This window comes from Choristoneura fumiferana, chromosome Z (genome assembly GCF_025370935.1).
Source record: "Choristoneura fumiferana chromosome Z, NRCan_CFum_1, whole genome shotgun sequence".
NCBI classification, from domain to species: Eukaryota; Metazoa; Arthropoda; class Insecta; order Lepidoptera; family Tortricidae; genus Choristoneura; species Choristoneura fumiferana.
Genome location: NC_133472.1, coordinates 40,290,472 through 40,311,044, shown reverse-complemented (window position 1 = coordinate 40,311,044; position 20,573 = coordinate 40,290,472). Strand labels below are relative to the sequence as shown.

The 20,573-nt window shown below is 40.3% G+C and overlaps 1 protein-coding gene across 1 annotated transcript; it reads left to right on the top strand.

Moving 5' to 3' along the window:
* The first annotated feature begins 615 nt into the window (after positions 1-615).
* Positions 616-18,208, top strand: LOC141436912 (phosphatidylserine lipase ABHD16A). Its single transcript, XM_074100035.1, has 10 exons — positions 616-731; positions 839-1,006; positions 7,966-8,019; positions 8,285-8,592; positions 11,491-11,651; positions 11,932-12,185; positions 13,365-13,529; positions 14,809-14,993; positions 15,398-15,581; positions 17,219-18,208. Exons 2-10 carry the CDS (start codon positions 938-940, stop codon positions 17,315-17,317), a joined length of 1,479 nt encoding a protein of 492 aa, XP_073956136.1. The 5' UTR covers positions 616-731; positions 839-937; the 3' UTR covers positions 17,318-18,208.
* Positions 18,209-20,573: the final 2,365 nt, after the last annotated feature.

Sequence of the window (20,573 nt, the reverse complement as noted above, 5' to 3'; positions counted from 1 at the left end):
GGGATAAAGTAGTCTTTGTGTTATTCCACCTGTCCAGCTACCTACATATCAAATTTCATGACTCTAAACTTAGCGGTTATTATTTCGAGATTTTATCCCTATCCCGTAGAAATATTGGGATAAAAAGTACTTATTCTATGTTCTAATCCAGGTTATAAACTAACATTTTGCCAAATTTCATCCAAATCCATCCAGCCGTTTTAGCGTGAAGAAGTAACAAACATACTCACTCACTCACTCATTCACATAATATTAGTAGGAAGTAGGATAAAATCTAAAATTAAATCTTTATCTGATTTTTCACTTCACCTAGGAGTTGACTACACATTAAAAAACATATTATCCTTTTTCATTGTCGCAGTCGGATAATTAATCGTTAATAACTGCATTTTATCGGTAGCTAACCATAAATTTGGTTAATTATCGGTAGCTAACGGGTTTTTTACAACTATACACATGACCAGATTTATCGCTGCAAACGAGCGACTAGCGACTGCATGTGGGGGCACCCTATCTTTCGGCGACTTCACAGATGAATCATGCAGCTAGCTTACTTACTTTCATTCTACTCTACATTAGTTAGTCTGTGCTATCATTTTATTCGTTTTACTCTATACTACTCTATACTGCTCAAATACTGCTCTTGCTCTATGGTATTGTCTCAATCAAGTCTCAATCATCAAATTAAGAAAGTGATATTTTAATTTGATACATTGCTTTTTATGTTAATAGTGAGTGTTATTCAGTTTATCTCAAAGTTTATTACTGAATTACATTTGGAACACTTAGACGCGTATAACACACTTGTTAACCCTGCTCTTTTGTCATCCAATCACAGAATCCATAATATAAAATATTAGATTGCCGTCTTGTTATCTTTCCACCTATCAAACTGGAGTAAAAAACCTTGGTTAAGTATAGGCAAAACAACATCAAAATGAAACTAACATGGCAGTGTATGTTTTCCCCGAGATTGTACAAGATTTACAAGGATGGACCCAGAGACGTAAGTTCTACAAATTATTTTATATTTTGCTCATACAAATAAATTTTATACTGCACAAAGTAATTTAATGGAATAACGAGTATTTGTATGTTTCATTTTTATTTTAAATAATCAATCATCATCATCTTAACCTATACACATCCTATGGCCAGGCACAAGCCTTCTCTCAGAATGGAAGGGTTTGGGCCTTCGTTTTCACGTAGACCCAGGGTGGATTGGAAACTTCACATGCACCATTGAATTCCTTTATAGGCGTGTGCAGGTTTCCACAATGATTTCCTTCACTGTAAAGATTTTGATAAATTATTAATGTAAATTTGTACATAAATTCTGCAAACTCAGAGATGCGGGTCTGGGCTTGAACCCACAAGCGTCTGCTTGAGAGGCCATAGGTCAAACCACATAAAAAATAATATTACAGCATACAGAAGTTGCACTCCTTTGATCTTGAAGAAAGTTGCTGTTTTAATAGCCTACAGAATTAGGTAGGCACCACATTAAATCTAAATTGCAGCTTAACGCCTAGTGCGTGAGAGTAGTTACTATGTTATGCTGCCTTTTGCCAAACATACCTGAGATGTTTGGGATACGATAGAAATCAAACCACCATGGATATCGACTGACTTTATTCCGCATACCCTCTTATGTCTAATACTAAGACTACCCACCATACATGACAACTCTCCCCTTCTAAATATAACATACACAAACCAAACGGTTCATCCAACAAACAAGTTTTCTATATATATATACAGTTGTGGTCATATAATAAGAACAATTTTTTATAGAGAAGATTTTTTCAAACTGACAAGTGTTACTAACTGTATGTATATTTTTGTACTTCTCTCGGTATCGTAAAACTTTTCCTTACTAGCGGTAAATTCATTTATACATATAATTGGCTAAAAAATAAATAGATAAACTTTATATTTTACATCTAAACCTAGTATTACTACTTACTGGGCGGTCATATAATTAAGAACGCTGAATAGTTTATTTTTTATTCAAATTTAAATAGAGAACCGACCGCCGCTTTGTGGTTTTAGGTTATTATTTGAATAATTTAGGCGCCATTTAGTGCCGTAAAAGTCTAAAAGGCGATTGCTTCATATAAAAACAACGGGAAAAATAAAAGTTGTGATAAATCTACAAGAAAAGTAATACTAAAACTTCGCGACAAGAATTGGTCGTATAAACACATAGCCGATCATCTGCAATGTTCAAAAACTATGGTTTTCCACGCCATAAAGCATTTTGCTACGTATCAAACTACTTCAAATGTTTCGCGTGTACCTAGACAAAGAAAGTCATCTCGTCGAGACGATCGAAATATCGTTCGTTTGGCAAAACAAAATTCTTTTAAAGGGTCTAATAAGTTGAGAAAAGAATATTTTGGCGAAAACAACCCTTCAGCAATCTCGGCACGCAGTATTCGAATGCGTTTGGTGGAAGAAAAGTTGCACGGAAGGATAGCAAGGAAGGTGCCTATGTTGAAACGGTGTCATAGGCAAGCCCGGCTTGCATTTGCAAGAAGATATGAAAACTGGACAGTCAGACAGTGGAAATACGTTCTTTTTTCTGACGAGACAAAAATAAATAGGGTATGTTCTGATGGCAAACGATATGTAAAACGGCCTCCAAATAAAGCATCCGACCCAAAGTACACAAAAGTAACTTTAAAGCATGGCGGGGGAAATGTAAAAATTTGGGGATGTTTTTCTGGACATGGTGTTGGACCTGTTAGGCTGATAGAAGGAAACATGGATCAATTTCAATACAAAAACATACTGGAAGAAACAATGTTACCATATGCTGAAGGCGTGCTTCCGGTTATTTGGACATTCCAGCACGACAATGATCCCAAGCTTACTGCACGTACCGTTAAGGAATTCCTCACATCGCAATCAGTTTCTGTCTTAGATTGGCCAGCCAATAGCCCCGGTCTTAGAGCAATAGAGCATCTTTGGTGCGAAGTCAAGAAAAAAGTTTCAAATCGACAGTGTGGCAATTTAAGAGAACTGTATGACGTATTCTTAGAAGAATGGAACTCTATCTCTCTTGCGAAATGTCAAAAATTGATAGATTCAATGCCTCGCCGGTGTAAGGCAGTAATAAAAAGCCGTGGACATGCTACTAACTATTAATTTTAGTTAAAATGTATTACATTGCTTTTTTTTCTGTACAAACTTCACGTTAGTGTGATTTAGTTAATCTAAGTTTCAAATAAAAAAACTTTCGAACAGTTAAATAAATCGTTCTTAATTATTTGTCCAGCTTCATTACTATTTGAATTTGTTACTAAAGAGAATAAAAACAAAATTTGTAAAAAAATGACAGTAATTTTATTCTTTATTCTAAATCCCGTTTGCTCTATTCATGTGGCTATTTCATAACGTAACTAGTTACTTCTAAGAAGGACCCACGACTACACATGACATGATTTAGTTAAAAATAATCTGGAACTTCAAATCGTTCTTAATTACGTGGCCACCACTGTATATATTCTACATCGAATCATCAGACAAGATCGTAAAAAATCTACCTTAACACACTAATCCTTAGCTGTCGGTAGTTCTATCACAAATACCTATTACCTACGCAAAACATGAATGAAGTTTGTTAACTTAATCATTTTTCTTTAAGTGAAATATATCTTCAAATCCAAAACGACGTGGAGGGTGCCGGTCGCGGCGAGCCGACCGAGCGTCCGGTTGCGGCAACACCGGCTCCGCAATGGATGCCGCCACCGGAGGCTCGGTTGGCACTCCTCCTCCCGACTGCTCACCAGGCTCAACATCTTTCTCCTCCTCGACATGATCTCCAGTTTGAATGATTTGGTCAACATGTCGTTTATGTTGTTCTACATCATTCCCTACCTCATACACCAAAGGCCCTAATTTATTTAAAATTCTTCCTTCAGCCCAAGAAAACTTATTTTGACAATACTTTTTATAAGCAATGTTATCGCCCACACAAAAATTTCTTGAACGACCCCCAAAATTATTTTTTTGAATTTCTTGAGCCTTTAATACGACATCTTTGGTTTGGGGAACCAATAAATCCCAGCACGTTCTTACGGTCCTGCCCAGCAACAGTTCACTGGGAGCCCTCCCCGTGGTAGCGGATGGAGTGTTACGGTGCGATAGCAGAAAACGACTTAGTGCTACGTCTACAGGAGTGCCGTCTGCAATCGCTTTTTTTATACATTTTTTTATTTGACCTACCGCGTTCTCCGCAGCGCCATTGCTGCGGGGGTGGTAAGGTGGGGAGGTGATGTGCTTAATCCAGTTTCTTTTTAGAAATACTTGGAATTCCCCGCTAAGAAAAGGCGGTCCATTATCGCTTACGATCACCTCAGGCAAGCCAAAAGTTGCGAATATCTCGCGTAATGCTTTAATTGTAGCCGAGGCGCTTGTCGATGCGACCGGCTTCACTTCTACCCATTTTGAATGGGAATCGACTACTACTAAGAAATATTGATCTAAAAGTTTACCTAAAAAATCGAGATGTAATCGAGTCCATGGTTTTTCTGGCCATGGCCAACTCGTAAGCTCACTACATTGCGGGGTCGCGCGCTGCTGTAAGCATACGGCGCACGCGCGGCACAGGGCTTCGATGTCTCTGTCCAGCCCGGGCCAGCACAGATACGCGCGCGCCAATGATTTTGTTCTCACGATGCCTTGGTGGCTGGCATGTAGTTGTTTAAGAATTTGACTTCGTAAACTCGTTGGTATAATAATGCGATAACCATAAAATAAACAGTCCCGATCGACGCTTAACAACTCTTTTCGTTGATAAAAATATCCTAGATCTTTATCATAATCTCGTGGCCAACCCTTAATAGTATACGACATGACCTTGAGCAAATTAGTGTCTAACTTTGTCTCATTAGCCACTTCACTAAAAGTCACTGGCAAGTCCGCTTCGATGAAGTTCAGAAAATAGTCCTCGGCGGGGCTACCCGAATTTTTTGCTTCTGGAGCGGGATGACGCGACAGATAATCCGCTAAACAATTTTCGTTCGATTTAACGCAACGAATCTCATAATCGTATGCGCTCAGTAGTAAAGCCCACCGTTGCAACCTTCCTGCCATCATTTGTGGTATAGCCGCCTTGGTACTAAATATTGCCGCTAAAGGTTTACAATCGGTCACTAAAGTAAAACGCCGGCCATAAACGTAGTCGTGGAACCGTTTTAATGCGAAAACGATCGCAAGCCCCTCGCGACAGAGCTGCGAGTAATTCCGTTCGGCGGGCGAGAGGCGGCGAGAGGCATGCTGCACAACGCGCTCGCCGCGGGCGCCGCGCTGCGCGAGCACGGCCGCCACGCCGCTGGGCGACGCGTCACACGCCACCACCACCGGCAACGCCGGGTCAAAGTGAGCCAGGACCCCGCCCCCCTCATAGCGACCTTCACTCGAACGAATGCCTCTTGGCATGCGTCGGACCATACAAATTTAGTTTTCTTATTTAACAACTCATATAAAGGTGATAACATTGTGCTTAAGTTTGCAACGAACTTCGCATAGTAATTAATCAACCCCAAAAAACTTTTTAATTCACTTCTATCCCGCGGAGGTTCCGTATTAAACATAGCGTCGATTTTATTTTGCTCCGTATGTAACCCGTCTGCGTCAATAGTGTGTCCCAAATAAGAAACAGATTTTTGGAATAAGCTACATTTTTGTTTAGCTACTTTAAAACCGGTTTCTGCCAGAATTTTAAAAACTTTATGTAAATTCGCCCTGTGCTCCTCCACCGTTGAGCCAGTGACTAATAAATCGTCTAAAAAAACCGTCACATGTTTCATACTAAACAGCTGATCCATTATTCTTTGGAACTTATTTGGCGCACACTTAATCCCGAACGGTAACCGGTTAAAACAGTAATTACCGCGGCTCGTAGTTATTGTACAGAACTTTTTCGATTGATCATCCAGTTCGCATTGCAAATACGCGTTTTTTAAATCAATTTTCGAAAATAACACGCCACCCTGTAATGATGAAAATATATCTTCTATCCGCGGCAAAGGGTATTTATCGTCGCGGAGTACGGGGTTTAATGTCACCTTAAAATCGCCGCATAAACGAATGTCACCTGACTTTTTAAACGCTATCACAATTGGTGTACCCCAATCGCTAACTTCGACCGGTGACAACACTCCTTCGGCGAGCAACCTATCTATCTCGGCATCGACGCGCTCGCGCAGCGCGTGCGGCACCGTGCGCGCGCGCCGCCACACGGGCGCGGCGCCGCGCTCCAACTCCAGCCGCAGCTTGGCTTTGTTGTACCTGCCCATGCCTGGGCTGAACACCCCGGGTAGGCTTCCAGGAACTCTTGCATGACGCTCGCGGGCGCCTGCTCGTTCCTTACGTGCGCAATGTACGGGACCTCGATACCCAATTTACGAATCCATTTGCGTCCAATAATACAAGGGCTATCGCTACCAGGCATCACATATAATTTACCTTGATATACCTTATCGCTATAGCTAACTTTAACATGGATCTCACCCAGTGGGTTTAATTTATGACCACTAAAAACAGTAATCTGTAAGGTTGAAGGTTCCAACTTAAGATGAGAAAAATAAGAATTAAATACCTTTTCTGAAATCGCGCTGATTGATGAACCTGTATCCAACTGCATTCTTAATTTGGCATCCTCAACCATTACCTCACAAAACCAAGGGCCGTCACCGCCCGTTGTAATTACTTGATACAGTCCTGAGTTTGATGAGTCACTATCACTGTCGTTTTCCATGTAATGCACTCGCTGGCTATAATATTTACAGACGTGACTGATATGCCCTATTTTATTGCACTTGTAACACACCGCCTGTGCATACGCACATCCACTTTTTTCGTGCGCGTTCGAACCGCAGCAAGAACACCTCGCCGAGCTCGCTGCCGCCGAGCGCGGCGGCGGGCGGCCGCCGGCGCCCGCGCGCCCGCGCGCTGGCCGCGACTCGCCCGGTAAGCGGCGGCGCCCCGAACGCCCGTGCGCCGTCATTGCCATGACTTGAGTCGATATTTCACCACGGACCTCATTTTCCGCTGACTCCAATGACAGAGAAATTTCCACTGCCCTTTGAAATGTTAATGACTTCTCCGTTAACAGCCGCTGCCGCCCACTGTCACTGCGCATTCCGAATACTAACTGATCCCGTAGATTTTCCTCCATAGCACTCGCTGAATGGAAGTTGCATGTTTTGGCTAAGGTTCTCAGGCGCAGGATATAGTCGTTAAGCGATTCCGTGGCAGATTGTTTACAAGCTCGGAACCGCATTCTTTCCGCTATCTCGGAAGGCTTCGGTTGAAGGTGACCTTCGACTAACGACACAATGTCTTGGAAAGGGAGCTCATCCGGGCATTTAGGTCCACACAGATTAGCAATCAAATCGTAACACTCGTTACCCGCTAGTGCAATAAAGTACGTGGTTTCATCCGCCGGCTTGATATCATTAATCTTAAAATAGGCCCGCACCCGCGCCACGTAAGTCTGCCAATTATCTGCGTTAACGTTAAATTCCTTAATGTTTCCTTTACTAGCCATGTTCACAATCTTTTACTGATCACAAATATACACACGCGAACAATAAATTAATACGTTTTAGCCCGTCGCCAATGAGATGTTTGGGAATACGATAGAAATCAAACCACCATGGATATCGACTGACTTTATTCCGCATACCCTCTTATGTCTAATACTAAGACTACCCACCATACATGACAATACCTTACTATATGTATGTATATCGAAAGTCGATAAGTGAGAAGGTCACTATGACAGGTCAGAAAATGCCATGAAAATTCCACTCTCGATTATTACTTTATCGCTGTAGGTACGAGTGACGGATGCCTCTCACTAGGCTGCCACAACTTAAAAAAAAATACCTTTATCATAATAATTACTTCAGAATAAGGAGAAGAAAATGAACATAAACATTTGTTACTTTTCAGAGTCTCTACCAACCAGAAGGCATAGAAAAATGGAGTGACAAGGTTATTACAATGGTAAGATTTTACCTGTCTCTTATGCATGTGTTAATTTCTTATATTATACCTTTTGTAACAAACAGAGCTCAAAGCACTTACATTTATGATTAATTTTTACCTAAAGATAGTATTAGAATAGCCTGGAATCAAAAACACATAAATACACATACAAATCATGGAAACAGAATTTCAAGATGGCAATGAGAAAAAGAAAAGACAGCTATCATTAAAATTAGGGTTAAATTTTTTTTTCTGTTGTCTATTACATACAATAATATTTCAGGCCAATACAATCCTAAACATAGGACTGTACACATCGCCCTTCATCTGCTTCTACATATACAAGCGTGGCTTCTTCTCGCTGGACGAGACCCGAACCATAATACGTTATGTAGGCGGTCTGAGCTGCCTTATCGCTCTGTCTTACATACTCCGAGGAATCGGGAGAGCTTCGAATCCTAAATACGTGGATTTCTTGAAAGCACTAACTAGCCCTGTGACTGATCAGAAGGTGTACCTGGATGCTTTGAGGAAGTACGACTTTGACTTCCAAGCTTGGCCCGCAACATACACTTTGCCGCCAAAGAAAAGGTCAGTATCTACATATAATTTACAAATCAACTTGTCGGCATAATTGATGCTGAAAGTAATGTCCGTAAAGTTCACTCAAAAAATTTATTGATATAGAGATACTAGCTTTTTTAAAAGTAGTGATAATTTGTACAGTCGCCATCAGATGATCAGATATTGCAAAGCGGCCAAGGTGGTGGAAAGTATCGGAACATGCACTGTATTATTAAGGTATGTAGAGTTCATGTTTTGATATTTTTGATCACCTTGGCCGCTCATATCATCTGCAAAAGCGACGAAATATTTAATTTATGGTTCGCAAGCTGCCCTGGCTTGGCATGTACTTATTATTATTATATATATTTTTTAATTATTTTATATGTATTTTCTTGCATTCAAACCTTGTCCAGACAATAAGACTAATATGCCACCGTTCTCAAAAGATGCGCTTATAATGCATTCATATCAATATAAATTTTATAGTATAAATTTAGGGGCGATTTGGACATGTATGCAAAGAACTGGCCTGACATAGTGACAGAACGGGAGCTGTGAAGCTCAAGAAAGGAGGCCTTTGCGCACCTGTTTGACTATATTATACAGGATGATCAATCCAAATGGGTCAGTAGGGAGAAGTCATAAACTATGGGAGATAGCGAAGTCTGTTCTTAGCCATCACAAGTTAAATAAAAGCTTGTAAAATGTGTTTCTTTTCAATTATGATTATGGTTCACACAATCAATATAACAACGAAAAAATGTGCAGAATTTATAATATAGTTTATAGAGTTGACTAGGTTCGATTCCCGGTCATGTGTGAGAGTTGAATCGAAAAATTTGAATGCCATTTTTCGAATGGGATCAAATGGGGTTTATTGAAACTAATTTCACTGGTACATTGCAATTCTGTTGTAACGTAGCATGCACATATGGTTTAAATCTTCATCTCCATCCACCATAAAATTAATTTATCGCTATCCCGCTGGAAGTATGCAAGTTTCCGGGATAAAAACTATCCTATGTCCTTCCACGGGACGCAAACTATCTGTTTACCGAATTGTATGTAAATCGGTTCAGCGGTTTAGACGTGATGAAGTAACAAACAAACAGATAGACCTACAAACTTTCGCATTTATAATACTAGCCGTTACTCGCGACTCCATTCGCGTAGAATTCGGTTTTAACTGTCCCGCGGGAACTAAGCCATTTTCCGGGGTACAAACTATCCTATGCCCTTCCACGGGACGCAAACTATCTGTATACCGAATTTCATCGATATCGGTTCGTTTAGACGCGATGGAGTAACAAACAAATATAAACAAACAGACTTACAAACTTTCGCATTTAAAATATTAGTATGGTTAGTCGGACATGTTCATTAGAGCTGCATTCGTCATTTCGTCAGGTATAATGTTTATTTAATGATCATAATTAACGGGAATTACCTGTTTATAAATTAATGTGTGTTCTCAATACATTACGCGGCCACTCGCCGTATAGTGGTCAAGGGCGATCCAGCCAGGAGGGGGGGGGGGGGGGGTCACATGGTAAAATTCTAGTTATTTGAAACACTGAAATTTACATTCAATTTACATTGAAATTTATTTATTCTACAAGAACATTAATCAAATAACAAAACAAATTATGTTTTGTCGCAGAAAGATATAATTTTAGGTTTAGAAAAATATTTACTGTTGTCCTAGAGCCAGGGGCCAGGGACCAGAGTTCGATTTCCGAACTTCGGAGTAGACCCTCTGTACTTCCCTATCCCGTGGGAATATCCGAATAGCCTCTGTGTTTCTAAGACCCAGCTACGTCCATACAAAATTTCATTCACATGTCATCTAGGTCGAATTAGCACTATTAAAGGTTTTATTCTGGCCAGCTGTTGCCCGCGACTTTGATTCCCTTAAATGTGTCGTGTGTATTAAGTATGTTAATTTATGGGCATTGCGAATATTTCATACTAAATAGTTGCTATACACAAGCATTTATTTTTGTACGAATGAAACATTTATGACAGGAGACTAATACGAGCAGCACGCTTTCTCCGCAGCCATATTGGTTATTATGAGAAATGTTTGAGTTGTGTGCATTAGTGTGACGTAACGGCGTTGTATGCTAGTTAAGTAAACTTGGCGTATTCGCCGAAATATGTGCATGAGCGAAAGTAATGCACTATATTGTTTCTTGCGTGAGCGAAAGTGATGCACTATATTGTTGTTTTGCATGAGCGACGGTGATGCGCTAGCTTATTCGTGAGAATTCTGCCAAGAGCGCAGTCAGCGGTATCGGCAGTTTTTGAAAAAAAAAATAGTTTTTCTTTTACAAATATAAAATTTTACTCGCAAATGTGATGAAAAACATTGTATGTCGCACGGGCGGTACTAGAATTACGAACATCGACTTATTAAAGCCCTCAGTCTTCGACTTCGGTCTTCTAATAGACTGTCGTTCGTAATTCCGTATTTACAGCCCTTAAGACACAATGTACTATTAATTAACTTAAAACAATTCAACATGCATTACATTTAGTGTTACTCGCCAAAGTGTAACGTTTCGAGAAGCACTCATTTTATTTTAACTTACATAACTAATACCTAACCACCACATTTTACATTATTGTACAAACTTGCAAACAGAAGTAACAAAAAGAAAAAAAAAATATGTATATAAGAAACCTTAACACACATGTACATAATTATTTTGGATCACAGTGGACAAGGGTACCGAGAAGAGAATCCCTCAATTTAATTTTTAAACCTGTTGCATTTAACTTAGGGGTTTTGCCATTCTTTTACCATAGGAACGTTCTACAGTGGGTCAGGAATCAAATGGTTCGACTACACCCGTGTTATCTGTCCTGTTAACTATGTGTTGGTGTTCATTAAAGAATCATTGTATTGTATCATTCTTCCAGCTCCACGTGGCTTGAAAAGCACCCGTTCAGCTCCTGCGCTAACGGGGACCTGCCTCTCTACAAACGGATGACTGTGCAAGTGTTGGCTTACATCGCTACGCACACGTTCGCGCTGCGTCTCATATACCCCGGCTCGCTGGGGCTCGTACACAATCTGCTCCGTGAGTCCATTCACTGTTGTATGCTTTTGTTTTGGGTAATTATTAATTGCACATCAAATAAATAATTGCCTATCAATTTATTCTCATCATTTATATACTTTTGTACATCAATTAAATTATTTCAATACAGATAAACTAAATCCGCAACTATCACCGACACCGCACTACGCTGACGAGTTTCGAACTCAACCTGAGTTCATCCTCAGAGGAACACAACCGATCACTATGCTAACAGATGGTGTGAATCTGTGCATTATACCATTCATTTATTTGTCAACAGGCTCGGCCCTCTTCCAAGGGCGCACGCAACTGGTCGAAGTGTTCGACGGCCAGCGTACCAAACTGAAGACTGCTGATGGCAACGAGATTGACACCATGTTCGTGGACAACCGAGCGCAGTCGCCGAAAGGGAAGATCCTGGTTATATGCTGCGAGGGCAACTCCGGGTTCTACGAGATAGGGATCATGACGACGCCGGTAAAAGCCGGGTATTCCGCGTTGGGGTGGAATCATCCGGGATTCGCGGGGAGCACGGTAAGTCATACGGGGCGGGGGGGGAGTCAGGCGGTTTGTGACAGGAACAAAATCGCTATAAATTCAATTCTTATTCTCGCGCCGTGGCACTGCGTAGTTTTGTCTAGCAAAGATTAGTTAGCTGCCGTGTAAATGACGCTTGGCTGTGTGCGTGCGTTGATTCGGGCGCTAGTGTGAAGTTGATCTACTGCCTATTACTTGTATTGTGCTTGGGGTGCCGTTATATTCTGATCTAGATGACTTTTTTCCAATGTAAATGCATTATTCCCTTTACCTGTACATACATCTTTACACAGTACACTACTACTATAGTGAATTCGCGTTAAGAAAATAGTGACTCATTATGCAGTGTAACGGCAGACTAAAGGCGTATTCAGACTCAAGGCTCGGAACCGGTTTATAAAATAGCGGTAAATACCGGTTTATTTCGGTTTAACTCCGAACTTACATAAGAACGCAAACGTTTTTAAAAACTTAACTATAACCCTAAATAAACCGGTTTATTCGACGAGTGACAGCTGGCCGGCCGGCGGCGGGCGGCGACGTTTATCCTGCGCTGGAATAAACCGGTTTTTATTGGTCTAAACCGGTTAATCTGATAAGAACTTTATGGAAATGTTCCCTTAAAAACCTGTCTAAAAATAACGGTTTCGCGAATGAAACCAAAATGAAAAGGTTTTGCGACAAGTACATGATAACGGTTTGGAAATTTAACCGGTATCCGAGCCTTGTTCAGACTTGTTGTTTACACATTATATTCAAATATACGTAGATATTACGTAATTATTTTAAAATTTATTCACATTTATAATAAAAGGATTCGGTTCCGCGAGTTCCGTAACATCGTCGAAGTCCTACATATTTTTTCTTTATTGAGCCAGTGTTCACAGCATTTCTTCCATTTGTTAGCTATTGCGTCGTAAAATAGCTATTCTACATCTTTAAGTTTAAATGCGTAGTTATTGACGGCAATATATTTTTTTATTAGGGTATCCATTTTTTTAAATTGTCAAAAGACACGTCTGTACTGTGTGAAGGGCTTACTTCAACTGGTCAATGTGAACACGGCCTTCCAATTTACTATGATCTAATTGGCCAAGGGGCGTGGCTAAGCTGAGTGACAACGACGAGTCACTATTTTCTTAACGCGAATGCACAATGCCATAACTTTGCCCCCAGGGTCTGCCCTACCCAGAGCAAGAGCACAACGCCATCGACGCCGTAATGCGTTACGCCATCAACGAGCTCGGCTTCGAGCCACAGCAGATAGTGATGTACGGCTGGAGCATCGGCGGGTACGTGGCCACTTGGGCCGCTGTCAACTACCCCGAAGTTAAAGCGCTGGTGAGTTTTAACTGAATGGCAACAGCGCGATGGCAGAAGCTAAAAAAAACTTGACTTTATTTAAAACAAACTGAAAAGAGGAAACATGCCAAGTGCGAGCCGGAGTCGCGCACGAAGGGCTCCGTACCATTATCTAGGTATTGTGGGGACTGTAACTTGGTAAGAGCTTAGGTACTGGGGATCTACGCGCGTGACTTTAAACTCAATTCAAAATAAAAATGGTTATTCTTCAATCATGTAGATTTATTGTGGAACTTGGTAGCACTTATCTATTTACATAGATGGTTCCAGCCGCTTAGGCTGTCGGGAGCAATCTGCGCTCCCCGGCATGTATACCGCTGTCAATCTTGTTTAAAGTTAAATTCTAGAAACATACAATATAAAAAATCCTATCCTTTTATACAAAACTACGTCAATCTAACCTGCCAGGTGGTCAGTTTTACCACCAGCCAGCGGTATACAGCCTAGTTCCTACAGTATACAACATTAGGCAAAAAAAAACAAGTTTGTTGTATGGGAGCCCCCTTTAAATATTTTGTTTTATTTTAATTTAATTCTTTATTTTTAAAGTGATTATACAACTAAAGATTCTGTGAATATTTCTAGCGTCTACCTGTTGCCGTTATTAATATCAAGCAAAAAACGGCAAAACAATCACGTTTGCTGTACGGGAGCCCCCCTTAAATATTTATTTTATTCTGTTTTTAGTATTTGTTGTTATAGCGGCTACAGTTACACATAATCTGTGAAAATTTCAAGTGTCTAACTATTACGTGTTAAGAGATAGAGCCCTGTGACAGACGGACGGCCAGACAGACAGACAGATAGCGGAGTCTCAGTAATAGGGTTCCGTTGGCACCCTTCGGGTACGGAAACGGAACCCTAAAAAATAAGTCTAGTGGCCTTAGAATCTTAGAAATTCAACAGTGGACCCATTAAGTACTGGTAAACACTAGATTTTTTTTGTCGTTTTAGTTTTTAAGGCAGTCGGTTTTTTTTTCGAATTTTCAACCGACTTCTCAATTAGATTTTATGTGTTTTTTTGTATGTTTGTTACGCGATATTCCGCAAATTGTCGATATCGATTTTCAAAAAATATTTTTTGTTCTAAGTAACACACTTCCGAGGTTGTCCCATTGTCGCCAAGTTAGGATCTGATGATGGAATCCTAGAGGAATCATGAGCAAGCCTCAAATTTGATAAGCACATCTGTAGCGATTTTAGCATTTTTAAATTTGTTTTTTTATCAAAAAAAAAAACTCAAATATTTTATCGGCAGGTACTGGATGCGACATTCGACGACCTGCTGCCGCTGGCTCAGAACCAGATGCCGTCGTCGTGGTCGCTGCTGGTGAAAGAGGTCGTCAGGTCGCACGTTGACCTTAACATCAAGGAGCTGATCGCGCAGTACGGCGGGCCGGTGCAGCTCGTGCGAAGGACCGAGGACGAGATCATATGCTTGAGGTCAGTGACATTAACAATCATTATGGTATGTTCGGCCATAGTTAAAAAAAAATTATCAGGAGCTCCTAACTCCTTATTCAAATGCGTGCATTGAAATGTAAACAACAGACAATAACAGATATAATAAAATGACATTGTATGTAACACTGTTTAAAATAATATAATCTCGTTGAGTGTCTTGCCGGATTCTTTTAAACAGATGTTTTCCGAACCGGTGGTATAGCCTAAATTGAATAAAGATATTATGACTTTGACTTTGAACTCGCGAATACTCAAATTAAACACTTGCTGCCCATTCCAGAACGAAATGGCAATAACAGCCGCGTCCGCTACCTCGACCGGCTGCGCATTTGACAACAACTGAACGCCTATTCCGATCACTGTATCAGTTAACGCTTCCGCAGGCAAGGGCAGCTCGCGTCGAACCGCGGCAACTTCTTGCTGACGCGGCTGGTAGAGGCGCGTCACCCGGAGCTGCCTGCCTCGGCCCTCGAGTCTCTCCAGAAGCATGTGGCTCTGTTGGATAGCCAAAGGGCGGCCATGGAACGCACTGAGCTCGATGACAACGCTAAAGCGCCACTTAAATTGGTAAATATGTTTTTCACACCTCTCCTTCAGAAAAGTAACTTTTCCTCCCTGACGAGAGGGAGCAAAGTGCAACTTTTCTGTTCAAGGCTTTTCTAAGTGTTGCAAATGCCATTTTTTAACTTGATAATTGTATAGCCACGCCATTTTCTATCCTGGTTGTTCTTTAATAATATTTAGATATTTTTTTCAAGTTTCTTAATGCTCGGTTTGAAAAGTTGTATGAGCCACTCAGGAGCAAAATTATTTTCATCTTGGGCGTTAACACTTGAATCCCTCATTACGCTCAGGATTCTACTTTAGAATCCCTCGCTACAATGGGCCAATGGGCTACAATGGGATTCAATGTACGCCCTCGCCGTAAATACACCATTTTGCTCCCTTGTGACACAAATAACTATTTTTTTAGTTCTCTTGTTCGTAAGATTCGTATTTTGGGTGTAAGAGACAAAACAACTTTTGAAGTAAAATCTTCGCCTAAGACTAAGGCAATCGGGCGCTAATAGCCATAAACAGTGAAAGTTGATTTTTTTATTCTATTTTTATATTACTTAATATTAATAAATAAATGAAACTAGATAATTCTAATTAGTCATGGTCATGACTTGATAAAAATGGCCATGTCATCAACATTATCATTAGCAATAGACGACAAATAATATGTTATAGTTATGTAATGAATTTTTATTTATTTATAATTAATTCAAAGTGAAAAACATACATGAATGGTTCATAACAACCCTTTGATCCTCGACTTAACTATCAACTCTCGCCTGCGGCCCGGGTGAATGTAACGCCTCTAGTAAAGGCGCGTTGTATGCTCTTTTTAACCGACTTCAAAAAAGGAGGAGGTTCTATGTTCCAATGTTTGTATTTTTTTATGTATGTTCGACGTTCACTCAGTCAATTGTGGACCAATTTTCAAAATTTAATTTTTTCATTCTAAAGTACTCTTCTGAGGTGGTCCCATTGTCACCAAGTCAAGATCTGATGATGGGATCCTAGGGAAATCGAGGGAAAACCTCAAATTTTATAGGCACACCTATGGCGATTTTGGCATTTTTAGCATTAATATAAGCATTTACATTCAGAAAGTATCATTTGGTAAACTGGACTTGATGAAGAAGACCTTAGATGACCAATGGAACTCGTCAAAGCTAAGTAATGCTCGCTCGTCCATAAACGATCATGATAAGATTATACCTAGATAAGCGACTAAGAAGAAGCTTTAAATTAATGATTCTTCCGAACTGAAGCCGGAAGGTAGGCAACGGAACTCTGTTATAAAACAACGTAACTAAGCCGTGTTTGGGCTTAATGGAATCGTTGTGAGAATCGTTGTACCTTGGCTACGAATCACTAAAAAGTGAGAAATAAAGAAATTTTTTAACAAAAAAGTAAAACCTAATCCAAAAAAATAAAATAACAAAAAATTGGAACCATCTGCAAAACCCTTGAAAGTATTTTTTGTTATTGTACAATGTACTCCCAACCGGACCAACTGCAAGTCTATGGGGGAGGCATGTGCAACAATGGATTTCATATTAGGCTTATATGACGTTGATGATTATTTACTAGAAGTCCATTGGTAAGTTAACGTCTCCATAAGCCTATTGCTTAATTTAAACGTCAACTTTCAGATCTCAAAGTACATGCGCGACTATAGATCCAGCCACTGCACCCCCCTCCCCGAGGACCACTTTGACGCGATCCTGACCAATCTGACTGCGAAATATTAGCAGTACATCCTCGTCGTGATCAAAGGCAGCGTCATCTTCGACAAGTGAGGTGACGCGTGATGGCCCGGCTGACGCTCAGTGCAGTGACAAAGAGCTTATTCGGTTATCGGTAGAGTTATCTAGCGTATTTTCCTTTTGGGCTATTTATTAAAAGCTTGTGTTGTTCTCTTTTTTTTATTGTGTTTTTATTGAAATGCATTATTGAGCGGCTTTGGCATTTGTGTACGTTTTTGTAGTTACGTCAAATGTAAAGTGGCTGTGTTTTAAAATATGTAGGACTACACTTCCTTGAGAACAGTGATGTGGTACGATATTCCTGAGCAACTCGGCAGCTTATATTTGACGTTGGCTGCACTACAACATGTCCTTAGCATATGGACAACGTAGGTTAAAATTAAAACCATTTGCTATTTAGACAGGCAAATCGTTATAATATTTTGAACATAACGCTGTTGGTCTGAAACTCTATTGGTAATCTTTATCCATAAGCCAGAGAGACTTTGTGTATAATAAACTAATTAAATATTTTGCTCAATTTCATGAAACAGTAGCCACCACACGCAGGCTAAGAACTAAAAACCACAAGTGATCTGGTACATTTGCTATTTCGACGCCACAAATTACGAAGCGTCTCTAAATCAATTAATAAAATGACGTCTCACGTTAAATAAGAAATTGTAAATGTATTGAGCCAAAAGGCCTCGTTCGCAGAATTATTTTTGCAGAACGGTCTTTTCACAGAATGTTCCTTTCGCAGAATGTCCCCTTCGCCAAATGCTCCGTTCCTAAATTGTACCGTTTTCTAATTCGCATTCGCAAAACGTTCTAACCCTTTCCCAACAAACAACAGAAAAGATAGAAAACGATGTCCTAAATGTGTTCCAGCGAGATGCAGAATCTTTAAGCTGTTCTAAGTTAGAATTCATTGGTCGAATGCGGTCTTCATGTAATAATTTGCACACTTACTTATAGCACCGGTTCTATTAATTGACTATTGATGTAAATAAAATAAGTAGGTACATATTGGTGTATTCTGACTCTCACTTCAGCCAAGTCGTGAAACTTTACGCGTTGTCAAAAGCACTGCTCGCACTCGCATTATACATTAATTTTTGCCGAATCTGTATAAGGTAGAAATTGATTGTAAATACGTTGCTACTTTGTCTTGATTTCTCTGTTCATTAGATCTTCGATACTTACGCTGAGTTGAATGGCATACATTGCGGAGTTTGAATGATCTATCATCTATCACATGGTTATCTTCTTCGGTAGCCCCGCAATCTATAGCTAACCTTAATTGCAGTTAGTCGTTGAAAAAATAATGAGTTTGTCATGAGTTATGCTCGTCTTATTCTCACTAAGGCGAAGGCTTCACGTACAGTCGAGTTCATACACTTGTGAGCAAAAATTTGATCAAAAATATCTGAACACGCTTCTACGCCTCGTGTTCAGATATTTTTGATCCAAATTTTGCTCACAAGTTTATGAACTCGACTGTACAGTCAAGGGCAAAGATATCGACACGGCCAAAGTTACAAAAATATGTACACACGACTTTATGCACTTAACATTAAGGCCGTGTATACATATTTTTGCAACTTTGGCCGTGTCGATATCTTTGCCCTTGACTGTACGTCTTCTTCTCGCCTAACAAAAAGACTTGACAGGAGTGTAGTGTCAGACTTTATAATTATAAATTGTTTGAATGTATTACATTGGTGTGTGTTAACTTTTTAATTGTATTGGTATAAGCATTTATTGGACGTTACATATAAATTAACGTTTTTAATTGTACGCTACTAGATTTAAGATAGTGGCATACAACAAGCGTTAATGAGACTTGCGCTGATCGCCACTAGACCAGCCGGTCTCGGTGTCATCGAGATATATCGTCACTACTTAAAAAAAAACTCGTATCAAATCAATGCGCAAACAAAATTGTCTCTTGAATGAATGTTCATAAAGTTCACTCAGTAAAATTATCTATTTTGAGATACGAGCTTTTTTCAAAGTAGTGACGATATCTCGATTGCGATATTCCATGGAACGACATTCGATTTATCGCATCTTACGATAGATATTTATTTTAAGTCTCCGATAATTGGCATCTTGTTCGTGTCCAAGTCAAAGAGACTTTCAACTCATTTGATAGGATGTTTAAAAATAGATAAACGAGTTATTTAGCTGACTGTACTTGAAAGAATACAAAAAGTATCTATTGATTCGAAACACAAAATGACTGGATGGAACATTGTTTTTATTATGAAGATTTTCCTCAAAGTCTAAGAGAAAGTACAATTGTGGTACAGTCATACTTACAATACTACATTTGGGTACTGTCGACGACAAAGATATTTTGATACTTATGTATAAACATTAGACCCTGACCATCTTTTCAGAAAATTGTAGAGGTATCAGCAGGGCTACTACGAAACTCGAAACTCGAAGTTCGTGCTGTGCGGTCCCTCTCACACTTATACTATTTAATACGAGAGCGAGAGGGACGGTACGATACGAACTTCGAGTTTCGTAGTAGCTAGCCAGGGCCTGCGCAAGCTGCGGGGCATTCGAAAATCGAAGTTCGTGTCCTCCCGTCCATTTGACACTTAAGGCGCGGCCTCATGCAAGTTGCTCGACGCTCGTTTCCAGCGATAAATCCGGTCACGTGACATATAGCGATAAAGCTGAAAATATTGAGCTACTGCTGTATGCAATCGCTCGTCGCTACAAATCTGGTCACGTGGTATAAAGCTGAAAATGTTGAGCTTCAAAATGGGAAGCAGCAATGTAATGTGTTGACATTGATAAACCCATTTTTGGTACTTGTAAACAAACGACATTTCGTCAATTTCCAAACAAACACTGTAATTTCTTTGTTCGAGCGGCCGCCATGTTGACGCTGCTGTTCGACGCGGCGACTTGACACTACTTTATTGAGTCGCGGGAAATTCGAAATAGGATCACGTGACCAGATTGGTCGCTGCAAACGAGCGACTAGCGATTACCGATTTGAGTCGCGGGAAATTCAAAATGGGGTCACGTGACCAGATTTATCGCTGGAAACGAGCGCCGAGCGACTGCATGGGGCCGCGCCTTTATACTATTTAATACGAGAGTGAGAGGGACGGTGCGATACTAACTTCGAATTTCGGAGTAGGCCCTCTGGCGCGGGCGCACGCTTGCGGGGCGGGTGCTGGTACAATCTTATGCACGCGACGCGCGCAGTTAGCGCTGCTCACACTATTGTTCAACAGGC

Coding starts and splice junctions, on each gene's coding strand:
- LOC141436912 (XM_074100035.1), top strand. CDS start 938: ATGAAACTAACATGGCAGTGTATGTTTTCCCCGAGATTGTACAAGATT. Junction 8,593..11,490: donor ACTTTGCCGCCAAAGAAAAG/GTCAGTATCTAC, acceptor TCATTCTTCCAG/CTCCACGTGGCTTGAAAAGC. Junction 11,652..11,931: donor GCTCGTACACAATCTGCTCC/GTGAGTCCATTC, acceptor ATTTGTCAACAG/GCTCGGCCCTCTTCCAAGGG.